This window comes from Haliotis rufescens, unplaced genomic scaffold (assembly GCF_023055435.1).
Source record: "Haliotis rufescens isolate VD_foot unplaced genomic scaffold, xgHalRufe1.0.p SCAF_38, whole genome shotgun sequence".
In the NCBI taxonomy this organism is placed as follows: Eukaryota; Metazoa; Mollusca; class Gastropoda; order Lepetellida; family Haliotidae; genus Haliotis; species Haliotis rufescens.
Window position 1 is genome coordinate 2,968,406 of NW_025964090.1, and position 26,174 is coordinate 2,994,579.

The following is a 26,174-nucleotide window of genomic DNA, read 5'->3' on the forward strand; positions in this document are numbered from 1 at the left end:
GATGTTGATCATAAACGTTTACATTTTTATCTATTTAAACCCGTGTGAAGCTAACATATCAACATGAGTGAGTGAGTTGAGTTTAACACCGCTTTTAACAGTATTCAAGTTATATCACGGCGTGTCAGCTTAATGTGGGAGGAAAGCCCGAAGTGATGCAGGTCTTAGACGTTTACCACTTCGTTGAAACGCACGAGCATTTGTATGGTGATGACAAACCTGGAAACATAATCGAGGCGAACTCGAATTTGAACCCACAATCATAGATATCCAAGGGACGCACCTCTACACAGCGAATTGTGGCGACTGGGCTACCCGTGCCCCAAACTGCATATGTGAACATTGGCTGAAAGTACACGAAAATCTGTTGGTCAGGCCATTTTCAATAACTTAACACTCATTGGACAATATTTTTTAATAAAAGATTTACCTGTTCGATTCAGAATGTTCACAAGTAAGGTATTGTGTGTACTAACAAACGTCGAATTTTGTGTTTCATTTAAATTGGATTTGATATATCTCAGCCCCTGTGGGATTCAATGGTTGACTCCCTATGTTTCTCGTATCAGACAACTGGAATGAGGATAGGGAGATAACAAAAAGTGTGACCTGGCCGATTGTTTGTCATTATAGCCGAACGTGGATCGTTTCTTATTCTGTGTAACACTGTCGATTGTATACTGGCAACTGTGATAAGCTGGAATGTCACAAAATAGCTGGAATGTATCAATAATGTTAGTTCATCGTGTTGAGGTTGTCATTTATGATACATAATTATTTTGCAATTTCTCTTTCCGTAAGTTTTCGGTAAATTGTACAATTGCGCGTATGCACGTTTCATCAAAAATGCATCGCGCAAACAGGAGACAAAATAAAAATATTATCCTAAAAACAAGAAACCAATTAAGATATAGTCCTAAAAAAGAACCGCAAAAAGATGTTTGAGGTGGGAAGTCCCACACCTTCACTGCAGATTAGTGTGTACAGCTTCCCCGTATATACATTGTAATACATGTACTAGGGGACTGTGGCCTTTCAGTATTGAGAATAAAAGGCGAGATCTATGCCTTCGCCACAAGTGAGTGAGTTGCCTTTTAGCTCTGCTTGAACAGTATTTAGTTATCTCACGGAGTGTCAGCTTAATGTTGGTGGAAAACCCAAAGTGATGCAGGTCTCAGACGTTTACTACTTTGGTGAAACGAACATTTATATCGTACTGACAAACCTGGAAAATTAATCGAGGTAGATTCGGATTCGAACCCACAATCATAGTTTTCTGGCGTGACCGAGGGACACAACTTTACACAACCCGTTCCCCCTATCACAACCGAACATTTGAGGAATGATAACATATTAAGTATTTCCACTCCAGTTTTCCAGTTCCTTAATTTTGTTTTTGTAGTCCACCAATAGTACTTGAAATTAACACAACATCATCTGCAATTAATAGAAGAAATAAATGAACTGTATCCGGGTGTAATTGTACACAATGTGTGCAGTTATATTCATTTTGAGTTTATTTATAAAGAAAGAAAATGAAAAGGGACTCAGTATACAACCTTGTCTTACTCCGAGCTCGATGTCTGTATCAACTGGTTTCTGACAAATCATGCTCATGCCTTACACAGGCTTTAAGAATGTCATAGATGTTACTTATCCCATTAGTATTCAAGAGAGTCCATAATTACAGAGTCAAACGCCTTTCCAAGTCTACATATAATGTATATAATTTTCCATCTTTTACATTAAGGTATACGTGTACAATACTATCATGTTATATCATATCATATATATCAAGTGAACATGTTAGCATATATATCAAGCGAACGTGTTATCAATTGTTGTGCAGCATTGCCTAAACCCTGCCTGTGATTCATTAGTTTTATTCATTGGATCACCCAAGAAGTCAAGTCTTTTGTTAATAATGGCGGTAAGGGTTTTAGTGCTGAATGTGCTTAGCAGAGTGATACAGAGTACCTCTACCGTCATTAGTATTGTTAAAATGCCCTTGTTCGTGTATTGAAACAATTATTCCATGGCTTCAATAATTTGTAGACGTTGGGTGACAGTTTATCTTAAAGTCTAAACGGATATCTATTGTTGCTGATTACCTTGACTGCTATTGCTATGTTGTCCAGATCAGCATGTTCTTCTGACAATAATGGCGGGTCCACATTCAGGAAGAACCATTTCGAGAAATGACGAAGCAGAGTTCCTTGTCCGCATTCCTTGTCTTTTTTGGAAGACTTTGGCAGATATAACAAATTAAAAATAAACATAATGATAGTGTTTGTATGTTGCGATAAAAAGACAAGCTTTCTTTAGAAACAGCCAATAGAACTCACAGGAGAAATTAGTATTTCTATCAAATGAATATCTGAAATACATGTATTATTTTTGTAAAACGTACGATATTTATGATGCTTGGGAAGCAGTTGTTGATACCGTCACAGAAGACGACAAAGTTGAACAATTTGCGATAAATGTTGATTCGATTCTTCGGGAGAGTTTTTTCAATTAAGCCGGTGAGACTCTGTTCAAAGGCATGCACATGGAAGAACATTGCAGTAACGCCATGATGTGTAGTCCATTTCTCAATATTGCCATGTATGTCTCTTCCTGTTTCGAAATGGGAACGTAAAATAATAACAGAAACATTATTTCATGTACAATAGGCAAGTTGCTGGTGATAATGGACACCAGAAAAATATACAAAGACCAAAGATTCAACGATGGTTAGTATGTCTGGCAAATACATTTCTTGAATTTGAAGAAGTAAAGGAAGATTCACTTACCCATATATGAATGACTAACAAAAATCAAAGATGAACCCGGATGGAGAGACATCTTGCTTAATAGGTGATGTAATTCATTTTTTCCAATTGTTATTCTGGAAGGTGCTGTTTAATAAATTTTAAGATGAAAACCATTGTTCACATTAGCACAATGAAAAAGGAAATCACAATTACACAATATATCTGGAGTGAATGAGTGAGTTAGATGAATTTAATGCCGCTTTCAGCATTATGCCAGTAATAGTAGATGTATTTAGCGTGAATGTCATAAGGGTAGTCATATCCGTATAAACAAACCTGACAGTGTCAAATTTAGGAACTAACAAATGTACACTCAAGAATCGTATCTATGTATTCTAATATTAGTGATACATATCACACAGTTTCTCTGTCTACGATGTTCCCAGACACATCCCTAGACAGCATGTTGTACATTTTCATTGCCTTTGTAGCTCCATGCAGATACTGGTTTGACTTAAGCGATTGCTCATATCAAAAACATACACTTCCTATGATAATGACTAAATGTAGATTTTAACCTTTGAGTTGTGTTTATAGCATTCGCTCGTCACGCCGAATTTCCGTTTTCCATTTCACAATTCTCACTCACTTAATCACTCACTCAAATTTTAGATGAGAACATCAAGAGCTGGCATTCAGAGAGATTACAGAAGGTTTAGATTACAAGAATGCAGTCTTTCAAGATCATTTTATGAAGTATCTACAGATCAAGAACGAGTAAAATATTGACTACATTGTCATTTAGATAAACTTAATTAATCTTGAGTATTATAAAAACAACCCATGAGGGACCATTTAACACAGCATAAAAAGTGTAGGTTTCCGTTTTCCGGAAAACAACTGGATACCTTCAGCAACCTTCAGTTTTCTTGGTAATTTTCAGATACTTTTTGTGTGCTTCACACTTAATTGAATAAGTTGCACTCCCAAAATGTTGACAATTTGGGAGGAAGGTTTTCGGAAGGTTTCCTGAAGGTTTCCGGAAAACGGAATCTCGACGCATGTAAAGATGTAGAATGTTTAGGTATCTTGTCCAGGTAAGGTTCACCATAAGCTGCCACAATGCATTAAAGTGATAATTGTAATTTTAGTGACAATATACAAAACATTATGAAACTGATTTCCCACATACCTGTCAAGTTCCCGAAGGGAGTACAGGACGAACCGACGAAAAGCACCAAATGACCAACTACACATATGTACATGCGTACAACGTCCATGGTTCTACATGTACGTGTATATACAATTTAACAGTAATCCCTATACCACCTTCCGATTGTCGACTTACTGAAGGAAATGAACGAATAGTACGGTTAATTAGATGCTGTTGTCATTTAAGTTTTGTGTTTCATGTACATGGATGGCAAGGTAAGTATGCATCCCCGTAACCTGCAACTGATCGAACTGAGAGAGAAGTCAGCAAATTGTGCATTCGTGACGAACTGGCGTGTCGTTCAATTCTTCATTAGTGTGGTGTTTATCATATGACGGCCATAGGTATTGGCTTATCTAGCCCGTGGTTAGGTCATTGTATCATAACTCATTACTTAACGATCAACTAGATAATCCAGTTCATCGTTATATGCAGAATGCTCTAATTTCATCTGTGATTTTACAAAGACCAGATTCAAATACCATATCGTTAAACTAGTATCGAAATGACAATGACGGAGTATGTATACTGTGTACACATATCTTAATAAAACGTACTACAGGACTATTGGTGATATGCATCAAAGTAGTTGGAATGTCCATATAGCGTTGCCCAGTGTGCTTCAGTTATGTTTCAGAGCTGAGCACAATGGTTAAAAGTGATCTTCGCACGAAAACTTGTCTTGATGTAATGTCAGATGAAATGTGAGATGAGACCAGGACGCAGCCGCTCCACTTATATAGTCTAACCAGCTTCCAACACTTTCTACACAATGCCAGACCAGTGTCTCTTTTATGACATGCTGAACGTTCTGAAGGTGCCAAACATGATTCAGCTTTCATCAACAACCATTTCAATATCGTGTCACAACGCTGCTGTGAGTATGATGAATATATGCACGGGCTTGTTGAGAGCATCGCACAGTTGTGACCAAATAATATTGTGTCGTTGTGACTGGGTCACCTTGTGCCACAACTGATTGGCGTCAAAGCGCTCAAGCAGTAGTTGATGTTTGTATTCAACGGCCTTGCATATTGTGAACATGCTTTTTTGCCCTCGTCATCAGAATATGAACAACGTGATGGCGGTAACTGATATGTAATTTTGAAGCAGGAATGTAGTAAGGACGTGACACTGACACAGTTCACTCGGTTCACCTCAGTCCCAAAGGTCCTCTCGGTCGGCATTGGGTAGAATTCATACTGGAACTAGATTCGCTAGTTTCACTAGTTCACGTGACTATCAAACAGCAAAATACAATCAGGCGGCAATCGTGACCCTTGCATGATCTTGCTCAATATTAAATTACATATTTTTTCTGAATCCTGTGAAATATGATTCTTAAAATTGACAGTCAAGTTGTACGGATATTATCCGGCGGGATCTGGCGTCACGCGGATTATCGTCCCGGGGTATTATGAAGCTAACAGAATAAGCTGAGAATGCCACCCAGTGTCCTTTATGTAAGAGCATTCAGTGGTCATCATTTTCAGCTCACTGCAAAAGGTTCATGTAATTTTTTGCTCGTTTGTTGCTTAACGCCGCACTCAGCAATATTTCAGCTATATTACGGCGATCTGTAAATAGTCGAGTCTAGACCAGGCAATCCGGTGATTGTCACCATGAGCATCCATCTACGCCATTCGGATATGGTGACATGCATCAACCAAACGAGCGAGCATGACCACTCGGTCCCGTTAGTCGCCTCTTACGACAAGCATAGTAACCTCTAACGACAAGCATAGTCGCCTGTTACGGCAAGCATGGGTTGCTGAAGACCTAATCTCTACCCGGATCTACACGGGGGAGGTTCATTTGAGATGAGTTCAAAGAAGCTCACAGATATGTTTGCAGTATAACAGTTACCTTCACTGTTCTTGTATTGAGTAGGTTTCCTGTTTTCACTGCGATGATCGTTATGCCTCACGTGCCCTCCTTAATTTAGAAATACCGTATTTTATGCACATTTTCGCCTGCTTTTGAACATTTTTTGCAATGTTTATTTAAATATGCAAATATATTTTTTGTACTTGCTTTGAGGCAAGAATATATTTTGTAACTGTCTTTATACTGGATAGTGAAAGTTTGCTTTCCTCAGTGCTGCTGCCAAGGTGATTCTTTACCAAATATTCCGCGGTCCCCTGGCGCCTCGTCCATCCCGTTCGCTGTTAAACTGGAGAAGTTTCTCAGAATTACCACAAAAGAATACACGGTGAGTATTTATAATTATGTTAAACAGTTTTTTTAATATACTCAAAGACAAAACGTGATAATATACTCAAAGACAAAACGTGGAAATATATAATTTAAGGAATTTATGGCTTTGCATATTCGTGCATATTATTACTGTACATGTAAATGGGGATGCTTCAAGTTTTTGCCTAAATTAAACCGCCGGCACATTTTGTTTTTGAAAACAAGCTGTGTTTGGACATCTTAGAGACATCATATCCCCATTAAAGCCTCCATTGAACTTGTTTTGGACTAAACAAATGTCATGTCAAGGGTCAAGGTCATCGTCAAGGCCAAGGTAGAAATAGGTAATTTTACTGCCTAAATCGAGTCGTATTATAGGTTAATGAAACTTGGTTCGTCGAGATGGTCCGGAGTTACTTACGTATAAGATCAAGGCCACGTTAAGGCCTTAGTACGTAGTGTATGTTTGTACGTCATGCATGCAATTGTTATATTATTTGAATATATATGTATGCTAGTGATAACAAGGTCACAGTGACCTTCGTTCAATGAGTAACATATGCTATTGATGTATATTGGTTGTAACATTGACTACCACAGAGCATACGCTAAATTATGCTCACAATAACTCAAGAAGCCTTCATTGTAAGGGGGGGTGGGGGGGGGGGGAGTGGTAAGATTTTGGGCGACATGCTATGGTCACTCAAGTGGTCAATCTTAAAGAATGCGCATGCGCATTCATTTCGAAAGAGTGAGTGACGGCGTGTCAACGGCGTGTCAGTTAAATGTGGGAGGAAAGCCCGAAGTGATGCAGGTCCCAGACGTTTACCACTTCGGTGAAATCCACGATCACGGGTTTGGTGCCGACAAACCTAGAAACATAATAGGGGCGAACCGGGATTCGAACCCACGATCGTAGGTTTCTGGCGTGCCCAAGGGACGCAACTTTGCACACCGAATCGCGGCGCTTCAGACGTATGGGCCACCCGTGAATGTAATAACTACTTATTTGGTTTAAACTGTACCAGAAAATATATTGGGGAAAATACTTTTGCCTCAAGATTGACAAGAAAAACAAACTTTGTTTACTTGTTGTCCTAAAAAATGCATTGGTCCCAAAAACATGTATGAAGCAGTGACAACATAATATTGACACTGCATTGACAATAATATTCACACTCTCTGTGATCCCTTTGTCGTTGACATCGAGATCAAAACATCATTTGTTTCAACTTCAAACCTGGGGTAGTCGTGTGGCTAAAGCATTTGCTCGTCACGCCGAAGGACCGGGTTAGATTCCCCACATGTGTACAATGTGTGTCATTTCTGGTATCTCCCACCGTGATATTGCAAGAATATAACTAAAAGTGGTGTAAAACGTTCTGAGAAATCGAGTCAGTTACTTACAACTGAAATTATCAGTCACATAAAAATCAGGTCGGTATCCTAAATGACGAACGTTTTGAATATCATACAATCTCATTAAAATCAGATCTTAGTTCTCGCTACCGCTAAACAAAGATCTGCGGAACATCCCATTAGGGGCCACGTCAGAACGACCTTTCCTCCGACAAATCAGAGCGTCTCTTACCAGATCATGAAAGTGACAGTCGGAATGTGATTTTCAATCTTGCAACCTAGAAACCTTTAACACGGGGTATTTCGAGCGATAGTTAGGGTTTAACGATTGAATCCATACAATCTAGACCATCTAATAGCCATTTCAGAATGTTCTTTTGTTCAGGTTTCAAATTTTTAATCGAGAATTTGTCAAAATATGTTTCGAAGCGTAGTCGCCAATTTGAAATTAGTGCTGTAAAGCACGAGAAAGCTGCCTTCTGATTGGTTAATGTCGACTTCTTGTCAGTCCTTCTAAAGGTCGGTAAAAGTTCGCGTAATGGGATGTCCTCAGATCTTTGTCTAGCGGCAGCTAGAACTCAGATCTTGTTTTAATGAGATTGAATACGTATCATATCAATCCATAGCAACCGTTTGTTACATAACATTTTAAGAAATAAACATTTTCAAGCAAAACTTTGCATTTTCCCAAGCATACAAACGTCTGTATGTCAGTGTCAAGTATCGATGAAATGACACTGAAGAATCCCGATTTATATATTGTTAAATGTTATTAATTACATGCTGAGATGTTTAATCATGTGCCTTTACATAAAATAAATATATTTAAACACAGTAATCCGTACACATGTCGATTTCTCTCCAAACTATGCCTGATGTATGACCAGGGACGTTCATGGTTGAAGACTTCAGCAGCATGCATTTCAAACGCCAAGAACCTCACTATCCTGCAGGAGCATGCATGTCACAGCCCAACAACCTCACTAGACTAAAGCAGCATGCATATCACATACCAACAACCTCACTAGACTAAAGCAGCAAACATGTCACACCCGAACAACATGACTAGACTGCAGCAGCATGCATATCACACATTAACAACCTCACTAGGCTTCAGCGGCATGCATATCACACCCCAACAATCCCACTAGGCTTCAGCAGCATGCATATCACACCCCAACAATCCCACTAGGCTTCAGCAGCATGCATGTCACACCCAAACAACCTGACTAGACTAAAGCAGCATGCATATCAAACCCCAACAACCTGACTAGACTAAAGCAGCATGCATATCAAACCCCAACAACCTGACTAGACTAAAGCAGCATGCATATCAAACCCCAACAACCTCACTAGACTAAAGCAGCATGCATATCACACCCCAACAACCTCACTAGACTAAAGCAGCATGCATATCACACCCCAACAACCTCATTAGGCTGCAGCAGCATGCATATCACACCCCAACAATCCCACTAGACTGCAGTAGCATGCATGTCACCAACCAACAACCTCACTAGACTGCAGCAGCATGCATATCAAACCCCAAAAACCTCACTAGACTGCAGCAGCATGCATGTCACCAACCAACAACCTCACTAGACTGCAGCAGCATGCATATCAAACCCCAAAAACCTCACTAGACTGCAGCAGCATGCATATCAAACCCCCAAAACCTCACTAGACTAAAGCAGCATGCATATCAAACCCCAAAAACCTCACAAGACTGCAGCAACATGCATATCGCACCCCAACAATCCCGCTAGACAGCAACAGCATGCATGTCACAGCCCGACAACCTCACAAGACTGCAGCAGCATGCATATCACACCCCAACAACCTCACAAGACTGCAGCAGCATGCATATCAAACCCCAAAAACCTCACAAGACTGCAGCAGCATGCATATCACACCCCAACAATCCCACTAGACTGCAGTAGCATGCATGTCACCAACCAACAACCTCACTAGACTGCAGCAGCATGCATATCAAACCCCAAAAACCTCACAAGACTGCAGCAGCATGCATGTCACCAACCAACAACCTCACTAGACTGCAGCAGCATGCATATCAAACCCCAAAAACCTCACTAGACTGCAGCAGCATGCATATCAAACCCCAAAAACCTCACAAGACTGCAGCAGCATGCATATCAAACCCCAAAAACCTCACAAGACTGCAGCAGCATGCACATCGCACCCCAACAATCCCGCTAGACTGCAGCAGCATGCATGTCACACCCCGACAACCTCACTAGGCTTTAGCACCATGCATATCACACCCCAACAGGAGTTTGCCCGAAGTTAGCCAACCTTTATGTACACGCATTCCACAGTCGCCAGGTGACCGCTGTTGCAGCAGATAAGAAATGACACATAACGTTTATGGCTTTCATGATATCTGCTGACAACTCTGACTCACCGACAACAGCGAGTGGCATTGACATCACAGGGATATGTGTGTCCACGGCTGACTTTTTCCCGTCACTATGAGGTAGGTCAATACTGCACACGAAGCTCCCATACAGCTCCTTCGTGTTTGCTCGTCCTTGACGAACGAATCTGTGGGTATACAAACGATTACACGTTCCGATAGCTGTCGTAAGAGGCGACTAATCACTGGGTTGTCTGGTTCAAATTCGGTTATATACAGACTGCTGTCATGTAGCTGGAATATTGGTTAGAGGTGAGGTGAGGTTAAATGGGGTGTAACGTCGCGTCCAAGATTATTGCACTTATATAGCGACGTGCATGTACGTGTGTGTGTTTGTGTGGCTGTTTGTACTAGTCCGGACTGATGCCGATTTATAGTGCTGAGATACCATGCCGCAGTTTAACATGAATACCCCACTCAAACACAGTATACTGACTCCGAGCCGACCAGTCCTTGTTTTAGCCCCTTAATGCCGAGCGCCAGACAGGGTAACAACAAGTACAATCTTTTAACGTCTTTTGGTTAGACGAGGCCGGGTATCGAACCCCGGACCTTCCGCTCTCCGGGCGGACGCTCTACCACTAGACAACGGAGGCGGTCGGAATATTGGTTAGAACAAAAGTACAGTCAACTACGGTTATAACGAACACGCTTATAACGAACTAACGGATATAACGAACTTACTTTTTAGTCCCGACTTCTTGCTGTAGTTACACTGTATATATGCTTATAACGAATTACGGTTAAAACGAACTAAAAATAGTAGTCCCTTTGAGTTCGTTATAACCGTAGTTTACTGTAACAAGAAACAAGCAAACCTCTCTAACAAGTGTTAAGGTAGCGAGGCGCGAGAGCTTGAGGAATTTGATCAAAGACATGGAGTATAATATTACAGTCAACTACGGTTATAACGAACACGCTTATAACGAACTAACGGATATAACGAACTAACTTTTTAGTCCCGACTTCTTGCTGTTGTTATACTGTATATATGCTTATAACGAATTACGGTTATAACGAACTAAACATAGTAGTGTCTTTGAGTTCGTTATAACCGTAGTTTACTGTATGTCTATGATGTTAGAGTCTCCAGGTTAACGTAACCAATATACGCTGGACTTTGTACCGTTTGCCCTTATCATCACAAGGTTTATGTCAGCATCAAGGCCATACATTCGGGTACGTTGTTGTGGTGGGTCAACTGATAACAGTATGACAACGTGAGTAAAGTACGTCTACGATAAGGTGAGGTGAGGTGAAATTGGGTTTAACGTCGCGTCCAAGATTATTGCACTTATATAGCGACGTGCATGCACGTGTAGGTGTGTGTGTGGCTGCTTGTACTAGTCCGGACTGATGCCGATTTATAGTGCTAGCTCACTGAGATACCATGCCGCAGTTTAACATGAATACCCCACTCAGACACAGTATACTGACTCCGAGCCGACCAGTCCTTGTTTTAGCCCCTTAATTCCGAGCGCCAGACAGGGTAACAACAAGTACAAACTTTTAACGTCTTTTTGTATGACGCGGCCCGGGATCGAACCCTGGACCTTCCGCTCTCCGGGCGGACGCTCTACCACAAGACCACGGAGGCGGTCTCTACGATAAGGGGGTGAAATGGAAAGATATAGAGAAGTACATATACGTGTCTGTGTGTGTGTGCGTATGTGTAGTTTTGTGTTATGTGCGTGTGCGTTTGTATCAGCTCGAACTGGTCTGGACTAATGCCGGTACTAGTCCCCTAAGATATCATGGCACAGTTTAACATGCGTCATGCCAAAAGACCTTAAGGTACTGTACTTGTTGTTACCCTGCCTGACGGTCGGCATTAAAGGGATAAAACAATGACTGGTCAGCTCGGAGTCAGTATACTGTGTTTGAGCGAGGTGATTAATCTGAGTGAGGTGAAAAAATTATCATCTCAATCTCATTATTTATAAAAAGACAATCAAAGCTATTATGAAAGTAGCCGCCATTTTATAAGTTGAATTTGATATTTTCTAAGGTTTTAGGGATGCATTTTCTTACCTTAAAACAGAATCCATGTTTAACTGCCGCTTTATATCTCAGTAAGCTAGCACTATAAAACCGGCATTAGTTCTGACCAGTACAGGAAGACTCACAGACTCACACACACGTGAATGCACGTCGCTATATAAGTGCAATATTCTTGAACGCGACGGTTAACCGCATTTCACCTCAGCTCACCCACAAGGAGATCGGAGAGTGATGGCTTTTATTTGGTAGTGAAAACGAAACTTCTCTGAGTTGCTCTTCTTTGCGAGTCAGTAAAATGTTTGTACGTTAGTCAGCGATCTCAGAACATGCAGCAAAGGGATCACAGATAGTGCTAGATATAATAAATATTACTCAAATTAAAATAAAATTACTTATGTACTTAAATTGTCAAATAACCCTTCAAACACAGATGTTTTAATTTCAGCGCAACCTGTTGTATATACCACAGTATGGGCAGGCTAATGCACATATAGCCTAGTGGTTAAAGCGTTCGCTCGTCACGCCGAAAACCCGGGTTCGATTCCCGACGTGGGTACAATGTGTGAAGCCCATTTCTGGTGTCCCCCGTCGTGATATTGCGGGAATATTGCTAAAACCATACTCACTCACTCACTCATTAACAGTAATACAAATTCAAATTGTATACTTCCCTACTTTATTGTTTAACGACGCACTAAGCAATATTTCATCTATATGATGACTGCTCGTATATAATCGCGACTTAGACAAGCAAGTGATTGGTATTGTAAGCAACGATCCATGCCATCGAGGTACGATGAGATGCTATCATCCAAATCACCAGGCCTGACCACCCCATCTATTCAGTTGCCTCTGACCAGCAACATGTACTTGGTAATTTCAGCGGGGTTTGAATATTGTCCGGGAAAGGACAATTTGAGTCATGGATGCAGTCATATAAAGTGTTAAATTGCCGTTTCAAGCAAGGAAAAGACAAAATCAAAATTGATAATTTTATTGAATGTGTCTGCAAAATGCATTGTTGAATGATTTAAAACCCAAAACCGTTTTCTTCATCATATTTTAAAACCTTATTTTTACAAAATCAAAATTTGCGAATTAACGAGAAACAGCTGAGATTGATTGGGTTGAAAAGCTTACCAAATATATAATTTTTAAAGAGTAGTTCAAAACTTTACAACAGGAGTATATGAACCTTGCTGAACGCCTATATTAATTATACAATAAGACGCGGGTAGGGTTAGAGTTGTAGTTCTTTTTTGAAGTAGTTCTCGTGAAGGTGACCCGTGAAGATTCCGGGGTACAACAGGTCTTCAGCAACCCATGCTTGCCGTACAAGGTGACTATGCTTGTCGTAAGAGGCGACTAACGGGATCGCGTGGTCAGGCTCGCTGACTCGGTTGATGCATGTCATCGATCCCAATTGCGTGGATCGATGCTCATGACATTAATCACTGGATTAGACTCGATTATTTACAGACCGTCGTCGTATAGCTGGAATATTGCTGAGTGCGGCGTTAAAAAACAAACCAAGCAAAAAATCTCGTGAAGGTGGAAATCTTCGAGAGGGGTACGAGTCTCCATTCGGCTTGTCCCAGAGTGACCCGAGTTGGTCGCGAATAGTGTCAATGTATGTCAACAGCCACAATGACTAGTAGTAACCGCGCAGTAGGTCAAGTCCACCCACGTCTAGGTTCGGGGTGGAGAGGTATCATTTCGAATTTGTATTTCCTTCACCGTCAATGGTGACGTGTTTTTTACAGTCCGGTACTATGGTGTGCCATGGTGCACATGTAACATCACCAGGTTTTATTGATGCCAGATATATCATGGATGATATGTACAGTTTGCGTGTTAGATGAACGTATGCTACTTTCCACAGATGATGCATACGCACTGTTGGGTGAATTTCATGAACAGTTTGTAGTTCTGGTTAGTTGTAAGGCACGCTGGAGTGTAATGCCTTTTCATATTGATTAAGAGCCTTTGTGACCAAAGAGCACCATCTCTGTTTGTCCATAAACGTGCAACATTTTAAATAAGCAAAACAGATGCCTAATAGCAATTAGAAAAGTTTCTTCGAAATGAAGGAATTATTCTGTCTAAATAGTTGACCAAAGAATAACAGTTTGTTTTTTTGTTTCTCTCTATCTCTCTCTCTCTCTCTCTCTCTCTCTCTCTCTCTCTCTCTCTCTCTCTCTCTCTCTCTCTCTCTCCCCTCCCCTCTTTCTCTCTCTCTCTCTCTCTCTCTCTCTCTCTCTCTGTGCAACCTGCTTATCTCGTTTGCTGCACTCTATTAATTGTTCCTCCACCTATAGTGAGGCCATATGACAATGGTGTGTGTCGCTCTGTGTCTCTGTATGTTTCTGTGTGTGTGTGTTTGTGTGTCTGTCTGTGTGTCTGTCTGTTTGTCTATCTGTCTGTCTCTGTTTATGTGGCTGCCTGAACTAGCCCGGACTACTACTGCTACATACATCATCATAACATCAATGACACAGCTATCAATTCTGATAACAAAGTGTTCTTTACACCCAGGAGATTTAACCCCTAACCCTAACCACAGGTTACCAGCAACACTGATAATGATAACCCAGTAAGTGTAAACCAATCAGTAGCAGAAAACGTCGTTACACACCAAGAGGTAAACGCACACATCGCTCTAACGGACAAGGACATCTTAGAGGATAGTGTACAGCCCTAAGGATGATCGAGTTTAAATGCCTGTTCTGGTTGCTGACATGTACCTCCGTAATCTGTTTTTGTAGTAGCCAGGACAGTATTGTGTCTCTCTCACACAAATTGGAACAGTTTGAGGAGGAACTGCTTGAGAACAAGGTCGATATGCTCCGTATGGAAAAAAGGGTACGTAACACCATAGATGTCGCCAGAACTTCACTTCGATCTGAATTGAAGGAAAACATACGGGATCAGGTGAGAGAAGCCATGGCCGAGATTCTACAAGGAGAGTCTCTTCAGGACATGGTGAAAAGTCAGGTTGTCTCTGAATTGCGGCATCTGAAACAGGGCTACCATCAGATGAAGAGACAGTTGCATCATGTCTCTAGATCCCTCAAAGACTTCCAGGACGAGACGGGTGAATTTCATGAATCTATGCTGAAGATTGCAGATGTGTGGAATCGAGAGAACGCAAGTGATACCTGTGTCAGAGATAAACACAGACTGAAAATAGAACTACAGAAGTGTGATGTTACTGCTGCCGAGCTCAAGACTGACATCAAGCGATACATGGCATTGAATGAAACGTGTCAGTCCCAAATGTTACAGATGAAAACAGCTCTCGGTGCGTCTTCTTGTACCCCCGCCCCTGTAAATGTAACCACAACCTCCAGGCCACATGTGTCGACAACGTCAGTGATGACACCCAGGCCAGAGGAGGAGAAAAGTAGGATCCTGATTGCTCCACTCTGGTCAAACTACCAGCACCAGTTCCGTCAACTCAACATTCACAGTAACTCACTTAGTGTCTATCAGTATCACACCATGAAGCAGGTAACATATGTTGCATACATAGCTAAGACAAAGAAACTTCTGATAGGACTAGCCTACCCTGATAAAATAGTGTCATCTACACTGGATACAAGTCACGTGACGGTGCTAAGAAAAGGTGTAGAGACATATGGCATGGCAATTGATGAAGATCGGGACATTGTATTCATAGCAACGTATCAACCACGATACTCAATCAGCCGCATATCTACACAGGGGAAAGACTTTTCTGCCATCATTAACTTATCCAAGTACGGAAGCATTCCAAGGCAAATAACTCTTGATACAAGGAGAAAGAGGATCTATGGATGTAATCGCGGGAAACTGTTCACAGTGACATATGATGGTCAAGGTCTGGCAACATTAGCCACAGGGAGGAACATGTATGCTGTTACCCTAGATCAGACAGCTGGTGTGTTGTATTATAACAATGAGAAGAAACTGATGAAGATGACAGTGTCCACTAATGTGAGTACAGAGGTGACCACACTGAGCGCCGTCCCCTGGAACATGAGACTGTATAGAGGCACCATCTACTTCAGTTGCCACAGTTCTCCTATTGTAGGTGCAGTGGATGTGACATACAACACTGTTGCATACACTCCCCTGTCAATACCCATGAGGGGGGCTGGTGCTTTACTTATGTGTTTGATTCCCTGAATTTTATAATGGATATTCTACCATGAATTTTGAAAATACTCGATTTTATTTGGTCAGCCAGAGGATTCAACCCCTGTAACAACCTCTGATTGAAACAGTCATCGCGGAAGCTAATACTGTAAATCTTCAAATTAACGCGAGCTTGAATTAAATGCGAAAAATGCCAGTGGTTTTTGTTCGAATAAATAAAACTTCGCATTTATGTCTCCTAAATGACTATCAACAATAAGACGGCTTCAATGCACACTTTTGATAGCGGAAATACCAACTTGAATATATACACAAACACGGTTTATTGACCACAGTTGTAACAAGTATATAACAATATCGTTCAAAGAATAGGAATCACACAAATAGGCACCCGGTGAGTTATCACTGCTTGGGTCAAGCGTTCTACCCACTCGTGTCAAACTAGGCATCATTGACCACTCCAGCAGTATTCATAGAGAAAATGTCGTCTTCAATCAGTGTTGGAAGGCGTCTTGAAATTATGATATTGACAACTACAGGTTACAACATGCAGAGTTTCGGTTAAATTAGCGAGATGAGGTGAGTTGAAATGGGGTTTTACGTGGCGTCCAAGATTATTGCACTTAACCAGCGACGTGCATGCACATTTGAGTGTGTGGCTGCTTGTACTAGTCCGGACTGATGCCGATTTATAGTGCTAGCCCACTGAGATACCATGCCGCAGTTTAGCATGAATACCCCACTCAGACACAGTATACCGACTCTGAGCCGACAATGCCTTGTTTTATCCCTTTAATGCCGAGCGCCAGACAGGGTGACAACGAGTACCATCTTTTAACGTCTTTTGGAATGACGCAGCCGGGTATCGAACCCCGGACCTTCCGCTCTCTGGGCGGACGGTCTACCACAAAACCACGGAGGCGGTCGGTTATATCAGTGACGTGATGTGTAGAACTGAACCTTGCAGTGCTTGCTTCATTCTCTAGGGGTGCCATCTTTAAGTTAGGTTACGAAGCAGCTATATTACACACTTTCAATGACTGAAGTATGTGCGACAAAAGTCAAAAGATGTCAAGCAAGAATGTTTGAAGATACTCATGGCGTTCATATGACTGTATAGCCTCGGGTTCCTGATACATATACAAAAGGACATGTGTATAATGTATCAAACGTGATTGCAATGAATGACGGATGTTGTCACACCTGATATAGATGTTACAGCCAATGTCTTTAATTAGACAACATTTATATTGAACTTGTGTAAAATGTATCAAACGTGATTGCAATGAATGATGGATCTTGTCGCACCTGATATAGATGTTACAGTCAATGTCTATAATTAGACAACATTTATATTGAACTTGTGTAAAATGTATCAAACGTGATTGCAATGAATGATGGATCTTGTCGCACCTGATATAGATGTTACAGTCAATGTCTTTAATTAGACAACATTTATATTGAACTTGTGTAAAATGTATCAAACGTGATTGCAATGAATGATGGATCTTGTCACACCTGATATAGATGTTACAGTCAATGTCTATAATTAGACAACATTTATATTGAACTTGTGTAAAATGTATCAAACGTGATTGCAATGAATGACGGATGTTGTCACACCTGATATAGATGTTACAGTCAATGTCTATAATTGGGCAACATTTATATTGAACTTGTGTATAATGTATCAAACATGATTGTAATGAATGATGGATCTTGTCACACCTGATATAGATGTAACAGTCAATGTCTATAATTAGACAACATTTATATTTAACTTGTGTATAATGTATCAAACGTGTTTGCAATGAATGGCGGATCTTGTCACACCTGATATAGATGTTACAGTCAATGTCTATAATTAGGCAATATTTATATAGGACTTGTGTATAATGTATCAAACGTGATGGCAATGAATGGTGGATCTTGCCACACCTGATGTACATGTTACATACAATATCTATATTTAGGAAACATTTATATTGAACTTGTGTATAATGTATCAAACGTGATTGTAATGAATGACGGATCTTGTCACAACTGATATAGACATTACAGTCAATGTCTATAATTAGGCAATATGTATATAGGACTTGTGTATAATGTATCAAACATGATTGCAATGACGAATTTTGCTACTCCTAGAAAATTCATTCTGTGATTATATTTTTATATAACATTGCAAAGAAGGTAATAAATACTTTTTTATATTTCCATTTCTATTATCGGTGTTGCCAACTTACTGAAAATAATGCTTCTGTATGCGTTATTTCCGCTGACACAAGGAACCAGCCGTTATATATTCTGGGAGGGGTCGGGAATTATTTTGCGTGTTTTGAAGACAAAAATCCCAGCCCAAGAATGTTAAAGGTCGGTCTCCAAAGACTTCCCTTATCTGAGATAAACATACTGTGTTTTCAATGTAGATTTAACAATTGAATTTAGCTCGGCGATCACAGTCAAAATCCAATAGAACACGTTCCTAGGTCACAAACGGGAGCGGTTTGAAATTAAAATTTTGAATAAATATAATATATGAAGAAAATGATTACGCATACCAGTATGTTATTTTCAAGTGTATAATCTGCGTACGAAATACGATCGTATGTTTACGTAGAACATGTCATCAACAACAAGTACGTTTAGTTTCGAATGTGGGCCCACCTTGAACTTTCGATTAGGCAAACGAAGTTAGCTCCCTCACAAGGCTACCCCACCGCCCAGAAATTAATAGTATGTCTAATTGGAAAAAGCATTTGTATTTTTCGAGTTGTATGAGGATTAGTTTCAAAGTTGTAGTATAGAACGTAAACATAATCTGGCGGCCATCTTGGATAACATTTTAGCAGCCATCTTGGATTTTTATAATTGCTAAATTGTCATAGTTGGTCCAAGGGAATATAACCGTATCAATGACATGGAAAATAACACTTTGTGGACTTTGTGTAAGGTTGCTACCTTGATTCCGACATGATATACCAACATGAATCGTTTATATGAACACATACCCCTATAAACAAACACTGACCATTGAAAATAAACCTGATACCACAATTATGTTAAACAGGCCTGAAAACCTGCTTGAACAGAATATGAAATCAAACCCTCCGAATACTTGATGTCCTGCGTTGTAGGTTCTAGGCTCCTTTTGAAACTCAGCTCTTTGACTATTTAAATGACTTGAACCAAATTTGTTAGAACTGACATTTTGCCTAGCCTAGTCTTCATGCCTGTTTTTCAGTTCTGCCTCCAAGGTGATTCTCTGCCAGATACCGAGAGGGCCAAGGGCGCCTAGCTTCTCCCCATTTGCTCTCAAGCTGGAGACCTTTCTCCGAATGGCCAAAATAGAATACCAGGTCAGTGGAATTAGTCGTGGCTATCGTCGGGCATGTATTTACATTACAATTCTTCATCAATAAATAATTGAAGGGAAAGGGTTTGATTAAAATATCAACCCGTGAAGATCCGGTTAGAATAGGCCTTCAGCAACCCATGTTTGCCGTAAAAGGCGACTATGCTTGTCGTATGAGGCGACTTACGGGATCAGGAGGTCAGACTCATTGACTTGCTTGATGCATGTCATCGTATCCCAATTGCGTGGATCGATTCTCATGATTTGAATCACTGGATTGTCTGGTCCAGACTGGATTATTTACAGATATATAGCTGGAATATTGCTGAATGCGGCGTTGAACAACAAACAAAACAAACAGATTGAAAAACAGGATTGTTCCTGGGGTAAAAGCGTAATATTATGGCCCCCGGTTCCACAAAAATCGTTTACTGGACATGACCGGATCCAGTTTAGTCGCCTCCAACTACAAGCAATATAGTCCTGGGGATCTTTCTTATCCCGTTCTCCTTGGGACTCGCCCGTATAACAGAAACGATTGTGTGTACATACACAGTACCCATCCTTGGTTACCAAGGGTATAGCATCTACAGTCTGTTGTGACTAATATCAAAGATCTTTTCTCCACCACAGTGTCGTTTCGTCACAATCTATATCATTCGTATCTCTTATTTCGCAAAGTCTATTAATTATAACAGAATGAACATTATACCTTTGATAATCGAGGATGCCACAGTACCATGGCAGGACAATTTAAGCTGAGAATAACAATCGGAGGAAGTACCAGGATTTATGTAGCCTAATCATCACATATCACTATTTCAGAACAATTGCAGTTGGGAGCGGTCGTCAAAAGGCAGGATTCCCTGGATGAAATACGACGGAGAGGCCGTGGCCGACTCGCAGTTCTGTGTGGAGTATCTGAACCGGAAGTTGAACATTGACCTCAACAGTCACCTGACCGATGAGCAAAGGGCTATTGCTCATGCCCTTCGGAAGATGGCGGAAGAAAACCTTTTCTGGTTTGTTCATGTAGTTATTCGGAGACCTTGTGTCGTATTGTCCTTGTGTCGTCTTGCGTCCTATTTTCCTTATGCCGTATCCGTGCCGTATTGTCCTTGTGTCGTATTGTCCCTGTGTATTGCCCTTGTCCCTGTCTAATTGTCCATGTGTCCTTGTGTCATATTGACTGAATGTATTGTCCCTGTGTCATATTGTCCTTGTGTCGTATTGTCCCTGTGTATTGTCCTTGTCCCTGTCTAATTGTCCATGTGTCCCTGTGTCATATTGTCCTTGTGTCGTATTGTCTTTATTTCCTATTGACCTTGTGGTGTATTATGTCTGTCTCATTGTCCTTGTGCCGTACTGTTCCTCTTTCGAAATATACTTGTGTCATTTTGTCCTTGTGTAGTCTCTCATGTCTAAAGTCAAGCAGACCGTCGCAAGTGAAAAGCAGTAAATAATGTCTTTGGACGGAGAGTTGCATACTTTGCTAGATCCCATCGTCAATACTTCACTCAATCAATGAGTACCAACAGGGTGTGGTCGCTTTTTTAACCAACGAATCGAGCTACATTCAGATTCCGACACCATTGATCGATCAGATTACATCGCATACAAGACACTATTTCTCGCTTGAAAACCGTGCCTCGGTCTTGAGGCTATCTGCTCTTCACATTGCTCCAGTGTTAGGCAATGGTAGGGATCGCACAACGTGCATACATGCACGGAGTCGAGCTCATTTGACTTCCGTGAGTTATAAACGGCCTTATTTATTCAGCAGATGTACATCAGTGTATGCAAACTCATGACGGACTGGGGGCACGGCACGCCAGAAACCAATGATTGTAGATTCGAATCCCGGTTCACTCCGATTATGTTTCTAGGTTTGTCAGCACCATACCCATGCTCGTGTGCTTCACCGAAGTGGTAAACGTCTGAGACCGCAATCACTTCGGGCTTTCCTCCCACTTTAAGCTGACACGCCGTGATATAAATAGAATACTGTTAAAAGCGGCGTTAAACCCAACTCTCTCACTCATGGCGTACTCACGATGGTTAGACCCCGGTGATGTTTTGACCTTTATTTATCTTTGCAGGTGTATGGGCCTGTGCAGAGCTGAGAATTTGGACTACGTGAAAAAACATTTCGACTTGAACAGAATAGTAATCTGGCTTGGAACACGAGTTTTCCGGAGTAATACGAAAGCCCACGGAATCGGCCGACACACTCATGAGGAAGTGCTGCACATCATGGAGGAAGATTTAAGATCATTGTCAGTCTATCTAGGTAAGGAATGTCGATAAGTGGATGAGGTGAGGCGAGGTCAAATTGGGTTAAACGTCGCGTTCAAGATTATTTCCCTTATATAGTGACGTGCATGCACGAGTATACAGTGCACTACGGTTATAACGAACTCAGAGGGACTGCTGATATTAGTTCGTTATAACCGATGTTCGTTAGAAGCATATACACAGCATATATACAGCAAATGACCGGCAAATGACAAAAAAACAGTTCCTTTTATCCGTCAGTTCGTAACAAGCGTGTTCGTTATAAACGTAGTTTACTGTACATGTATTATGGCTGCTTTGACCCAGCTCAGACTGTTCTACCCCGAAACTGACCAGTGCTTGTTTTGTTCCCTTAATGCCGAGTGCCAAGTACCATCTTCTAACTTCTTTTGGCATGACGCATCCGGAGATCAAACAACCAGCCTTCCGCTATCAGGACAGTCGCTCTGTCCACTGCACAGTAGGACTCAAAAAACATTGTTTTCAAAACATTATGTTATGTTCATCTTTAAAACTGTTTCCTATATTAACAGGGACAAAGAAGTTCTTTTTCGGCGATCAACCATGCGAGACGGACGCTGCTTTGTTTGGACAGTTGTGTCAGATTTGCTGGCAGTGTCCAGGAACCAAAGGGGAACAACTCGTGAACGGTAAATATGTACCACGCAAAAACCATCGACAGTGCCGTCAGGTGGCGCGCGTGTCTCGCCACTTTAACCCCCCCTGATGCCGAGTGAGGGTAAAGAGGAGGGAGATACGTCCTGTTCGGACATCGAGGGAGTTAAAGTACACAATGCGGTTGTGGTGAGGTATGATCGACACCTGGCTACGCTGTGGAGACGTTTGATTCCACGCATCGGCCTGCACAACATCGTTGACACAGATTTCCTCGATTTTAAGGTTTCTGAAATTCCGAGGAGATGTATTTACTAAAATGTATATGTATACATTTTCTACCTTGTAGTGTTTCCAATTGAGACCGAATGCTGATTTTAAAGAATCTACGCTCAATGGGTATGTGGCCATTTCCAGGCTATAGTTGGTGAAGACCGACAGTCACTCATATCATGACAAGTATATCACGTGATACAGAAGAGGTCGTACGTCTGTGTAAGCGACAGGCACTGCTTGACATGCGCACGAAGTTGTTTTAAGCTTGGGTAATTTTACAGAGTTGTCTCCACTTTGTATTAGTCGTAGCCATTTATGGCAATTGGTCATGCGTCTTCCCGAGGCAAGGGCGTTAACTGACTGTAAATGGCCAGTTTCAACCCTTGCCGAACTCGGCTGGAACTTCTGAGTTATATTTTGGCTGGACTAACGAGTTTTTGTCTCGTTCAAACAAAATTCGCGTAACGAAACACCCGGTTCGTACACGACTTGGCGATTGCTGTGCAGATTTCGGTCGAATGCAGGATTTGAATTGCAAAGCATGTGTACCGTGAACAAACTTTTCAACAAGGAAATAAAATTGACAAAAATATTTCCATATTAATCAAGCTGACACTCATCTTAACGTGATATTCGGTTCAGGTGTACAACTGCAAGAGAAAACCCATCAACTACCAATGATATTTTCCCGTATTAACCTGATTTACAAGAACACACATATGTAATATTAGCGGCTCATTGCGAGAGAAAAGTTTATGAGGTGAGGTGAGGTGAAATTGGGTTTAACGTCGCGTCCAAGATCATTGTACATATATAGAGACGTGCATGCACGTGCGTGTGTGTGTGTGTATGTGTGTGTGGCTGCTTAAGCTTGTACTACATTTGATGCCGCTTTATAGTGCTAGCTCACTGAGATACCACTAGACCACGGAGGCGGTCGAGAGAAAAGTAACGTTCTGACATAATACCTTTCGGTTCGGATTTCTTTCAGAAACTTTTACAAATTTGATTGAGTATTATTATATCATGACCTTAACTACAAGAACATATGTGTAAGTGGTTTATATCGAGAGTGGGGCGGTGGGGTAGTCTAGCGGTTAAATATTCCGTTCGTCACGTTAAGGACCCGAGTTCGAGTTCCCACATGGCTATAATGTGTGAAGCCTTTGCTGGTGTCACAAGCCTTGATATTCCTAAAAGCGGCGTAAAATCACATTCACTCATTCACACACCCAGTATCGAGAGAAAAGTAAAGTTCTGACGTAATATCCTTCGGTTCGTTTTTTTTTCAGAAAAATTCCAAAATTTGGTGGAGTATTGTGAACGAATGAAGACGACATTTTGGCCCGACTGGGAGGACTGCATCACGGCGGACGGAACTAAAACTGCAACAAAATAAAATCCGACTTTTGTGTATGATCATTATGAACGTCAAAGGTAAAACCGACGTTTGATGATGGTCCATTTTGACATGAAGATGTACTTTATGCAATGTGTAGATAGTGTCTCAATAAAGACATGTCAAGATAGAAAGTCAAACTAACCGGTCATTATTAATTAAGCCAGAGGTTATATATAACTGACCCGGAACTAGTGTCGATCACTCGAGAAAATATTGTTACCAAAGTCGATAATTTGACAGTAGATGATACTTTCTTCTGCGTAGATTATTATATCATGTACGTAGATTAAAGTATCTTGTACGTAGATGTGACTAGCATCATCTACGTTGATGAAAGCATCATCTCTGTAGATTATAGTATCATCAACGTAAATATAAGTACTATCCTCTACGCTGATGATATTTTTTTAGACTGTGGCAAGAATACGCTTCCATACTCATCCGATGTCTCACTCGTTATCTTCCCACTAAAGAGTTCTTTGGTATTACGGAGAGGTACCTACTGTGTTTTGAAACTGTGAGACATGTTGTTGACATCGAGATCTATAAACCATCTATTTTAATTTCAAACCTCGGTAGGGTAGAATTGTGGTAAATGGGTTCGCTCGTCACAACGAAGACTTGGTTTCGTTCCCCACATGAGCACAATGTGTGAAGCCAATTTCTGGGCCCACTTCCACAAAGCGATCTTAGCGCTGAGATGATTGTAACTCACATACTTTAACATAGGCTTCCGATAGTCTTAGCGCTAAGATCGCTTTGTGCAAGTGGGCCCTGGTGTGCCCCGCGCTGAGTTTGCTGGAATAATGCTGAAAGCGACGTAAGTTTCAACTCACTCACTCACTCTCCACCCCGAACTTCGCGGTTATTCGTCACCATTGTCAGTGGCTGTCGAAGCAGTTGTTGACCATCTCCGTGCTATTGACAAATTGCATGAAGCCAGATGACAACCCCGATCTACGATGCTGTTCAACATTTACATGTAGATTTACTGGGAATGGGTCTGCTGGTACATTGTGATTGACAATAGAACCATATTGAAGTGTGTCTGAATATCGGCGTGTTTAGCTGAAGACCGTCTGTTTCATGATTTCACGGCATTCGACGCCAGGATGTGAAAGAAGTGTGACTGGTGTGGCATAATCGGGACGAAACGGGATTCGAACCCACAATCATAGGTTTCTGGCGTGTTCAAGGGACGCAACTCTGCACAGCAAATCGTGGTATTTCTTTACCAGGTGTGCGTGGTCAGAAATTCATACGCTGTTGTGACCAAGTGCCTGTGCAGTGAGTGTCGGGAGATGCGTTTGTGAGTTTTCGTTGTCTTTGGAAGTAACTTGCGTCTTCTGGGTGTAATTTGGAAGACACAAGTTCAAAGAAGCAACAGGAGAGGAGTCTATGCTTGGTTGTGTCTGGTTTGAATCATGAAGATCACCGCACTGTGTGCTCAACTCGCATCCCACTCGTCTACCGACACACGAAAAGAAATGCGGGTGACGTGACGTTGATTTTCAACTCCCCTCCTGCCAAATGCTAATCTTAGATCAAACCAAATCTCTCATCTTAACTCACTCACTCAGTCTGTCTGTCTGTCTGTGGGTCTGTGGGTGGGACAGTGTGGCTGCTTGAACTAGCCTGGGCTACTACTGCGACATACATCACCACTGATAGAGAGGTTATCGTTAGAGCACCATGCTACGTCAGGTAAATAGAGATAACCGAGTGTTCTTTACACCCGGGAAGTGGTGACCATGGTGACCTGATTACCTCATGATACCCCAGTAAGTGTATACTTGTACCTCATGCCAGCCAATCACACCCGAGAGCGGTGACCATGGTGACCTGATTACCTAATGATACCCCAGATAGTGTATACTTGTACCTCACGCCAGCCAATCACACCCGGGAAGTGGTGACCATGGTGACCTGATAACCTAGTGATACCCCAGATAGTGTATACTTCTACCTCATATGCCAGCCAATCAGAAGCAGAAAACGTCGAACCATACCGAGGGCTATGGCTTGTTTTTTTTACCCTATAAGGATCAGATCACATGTAGCTATCTCCGTTAATGAATCATCGCGATATTTCGTGAGTCTGTGTCAAGTGGTTATGATTATAGTTTTCCATCATC

General features: G+C 41.4%; 1 protein-coding gene across 1 annotated transcript; it reads left to right on the forward strand.

Annotated features, from left to right (window-relative positions):
• Positions 1 to 9,868: 9,868 nt before the first annotated feature.
• LOC124123904 (failed axon connections homolog) lies at positions 9,869 to 24,180 on the forward strand. Its single transcript, XM_046487102.2, has 6 exons — positions 9,869 to 10,018; positions 19,341 to 19,455; positions 20,277 to 20,473; positions 21,551 to 21,741; positions 22,280 to 22,396; positions 23,930 to 24,180. The coding sequence occupies exons 1-6, from the start codon at positions 10,014 to 10,016 to the stop codon at positions 24,034 to 24,036; spliced, it is 732 nt and encodes a 243-aa protein (XP_046343058.2). The 5' UTR covers positions 9,869 to 10,013; the 3' UTR covers positions 24,037 to 24,180.
• The last annotated feature ends 1,994 nt before the right edge of the window (positions 24,181 to 26,174 follow it).

Coding starts and splice junctions, on each gene's coding strand:
- LOC124123904 (XM_046487102.2), top strand. Junction 19,456..20,276: donor TGGCCAAAATAGAATACCAG/GTCAGTGGAATT, acceptor TCACTATTTCAG/AACAATTGCAGTTGGGAGCG. Junction 21,742..22,279: donor ATCATTGTCAGTCTATCTAG/GTAAGGAATGTC, acceptor CTATATTAACAG/GGACAAAGAAGTTCTTTTTC.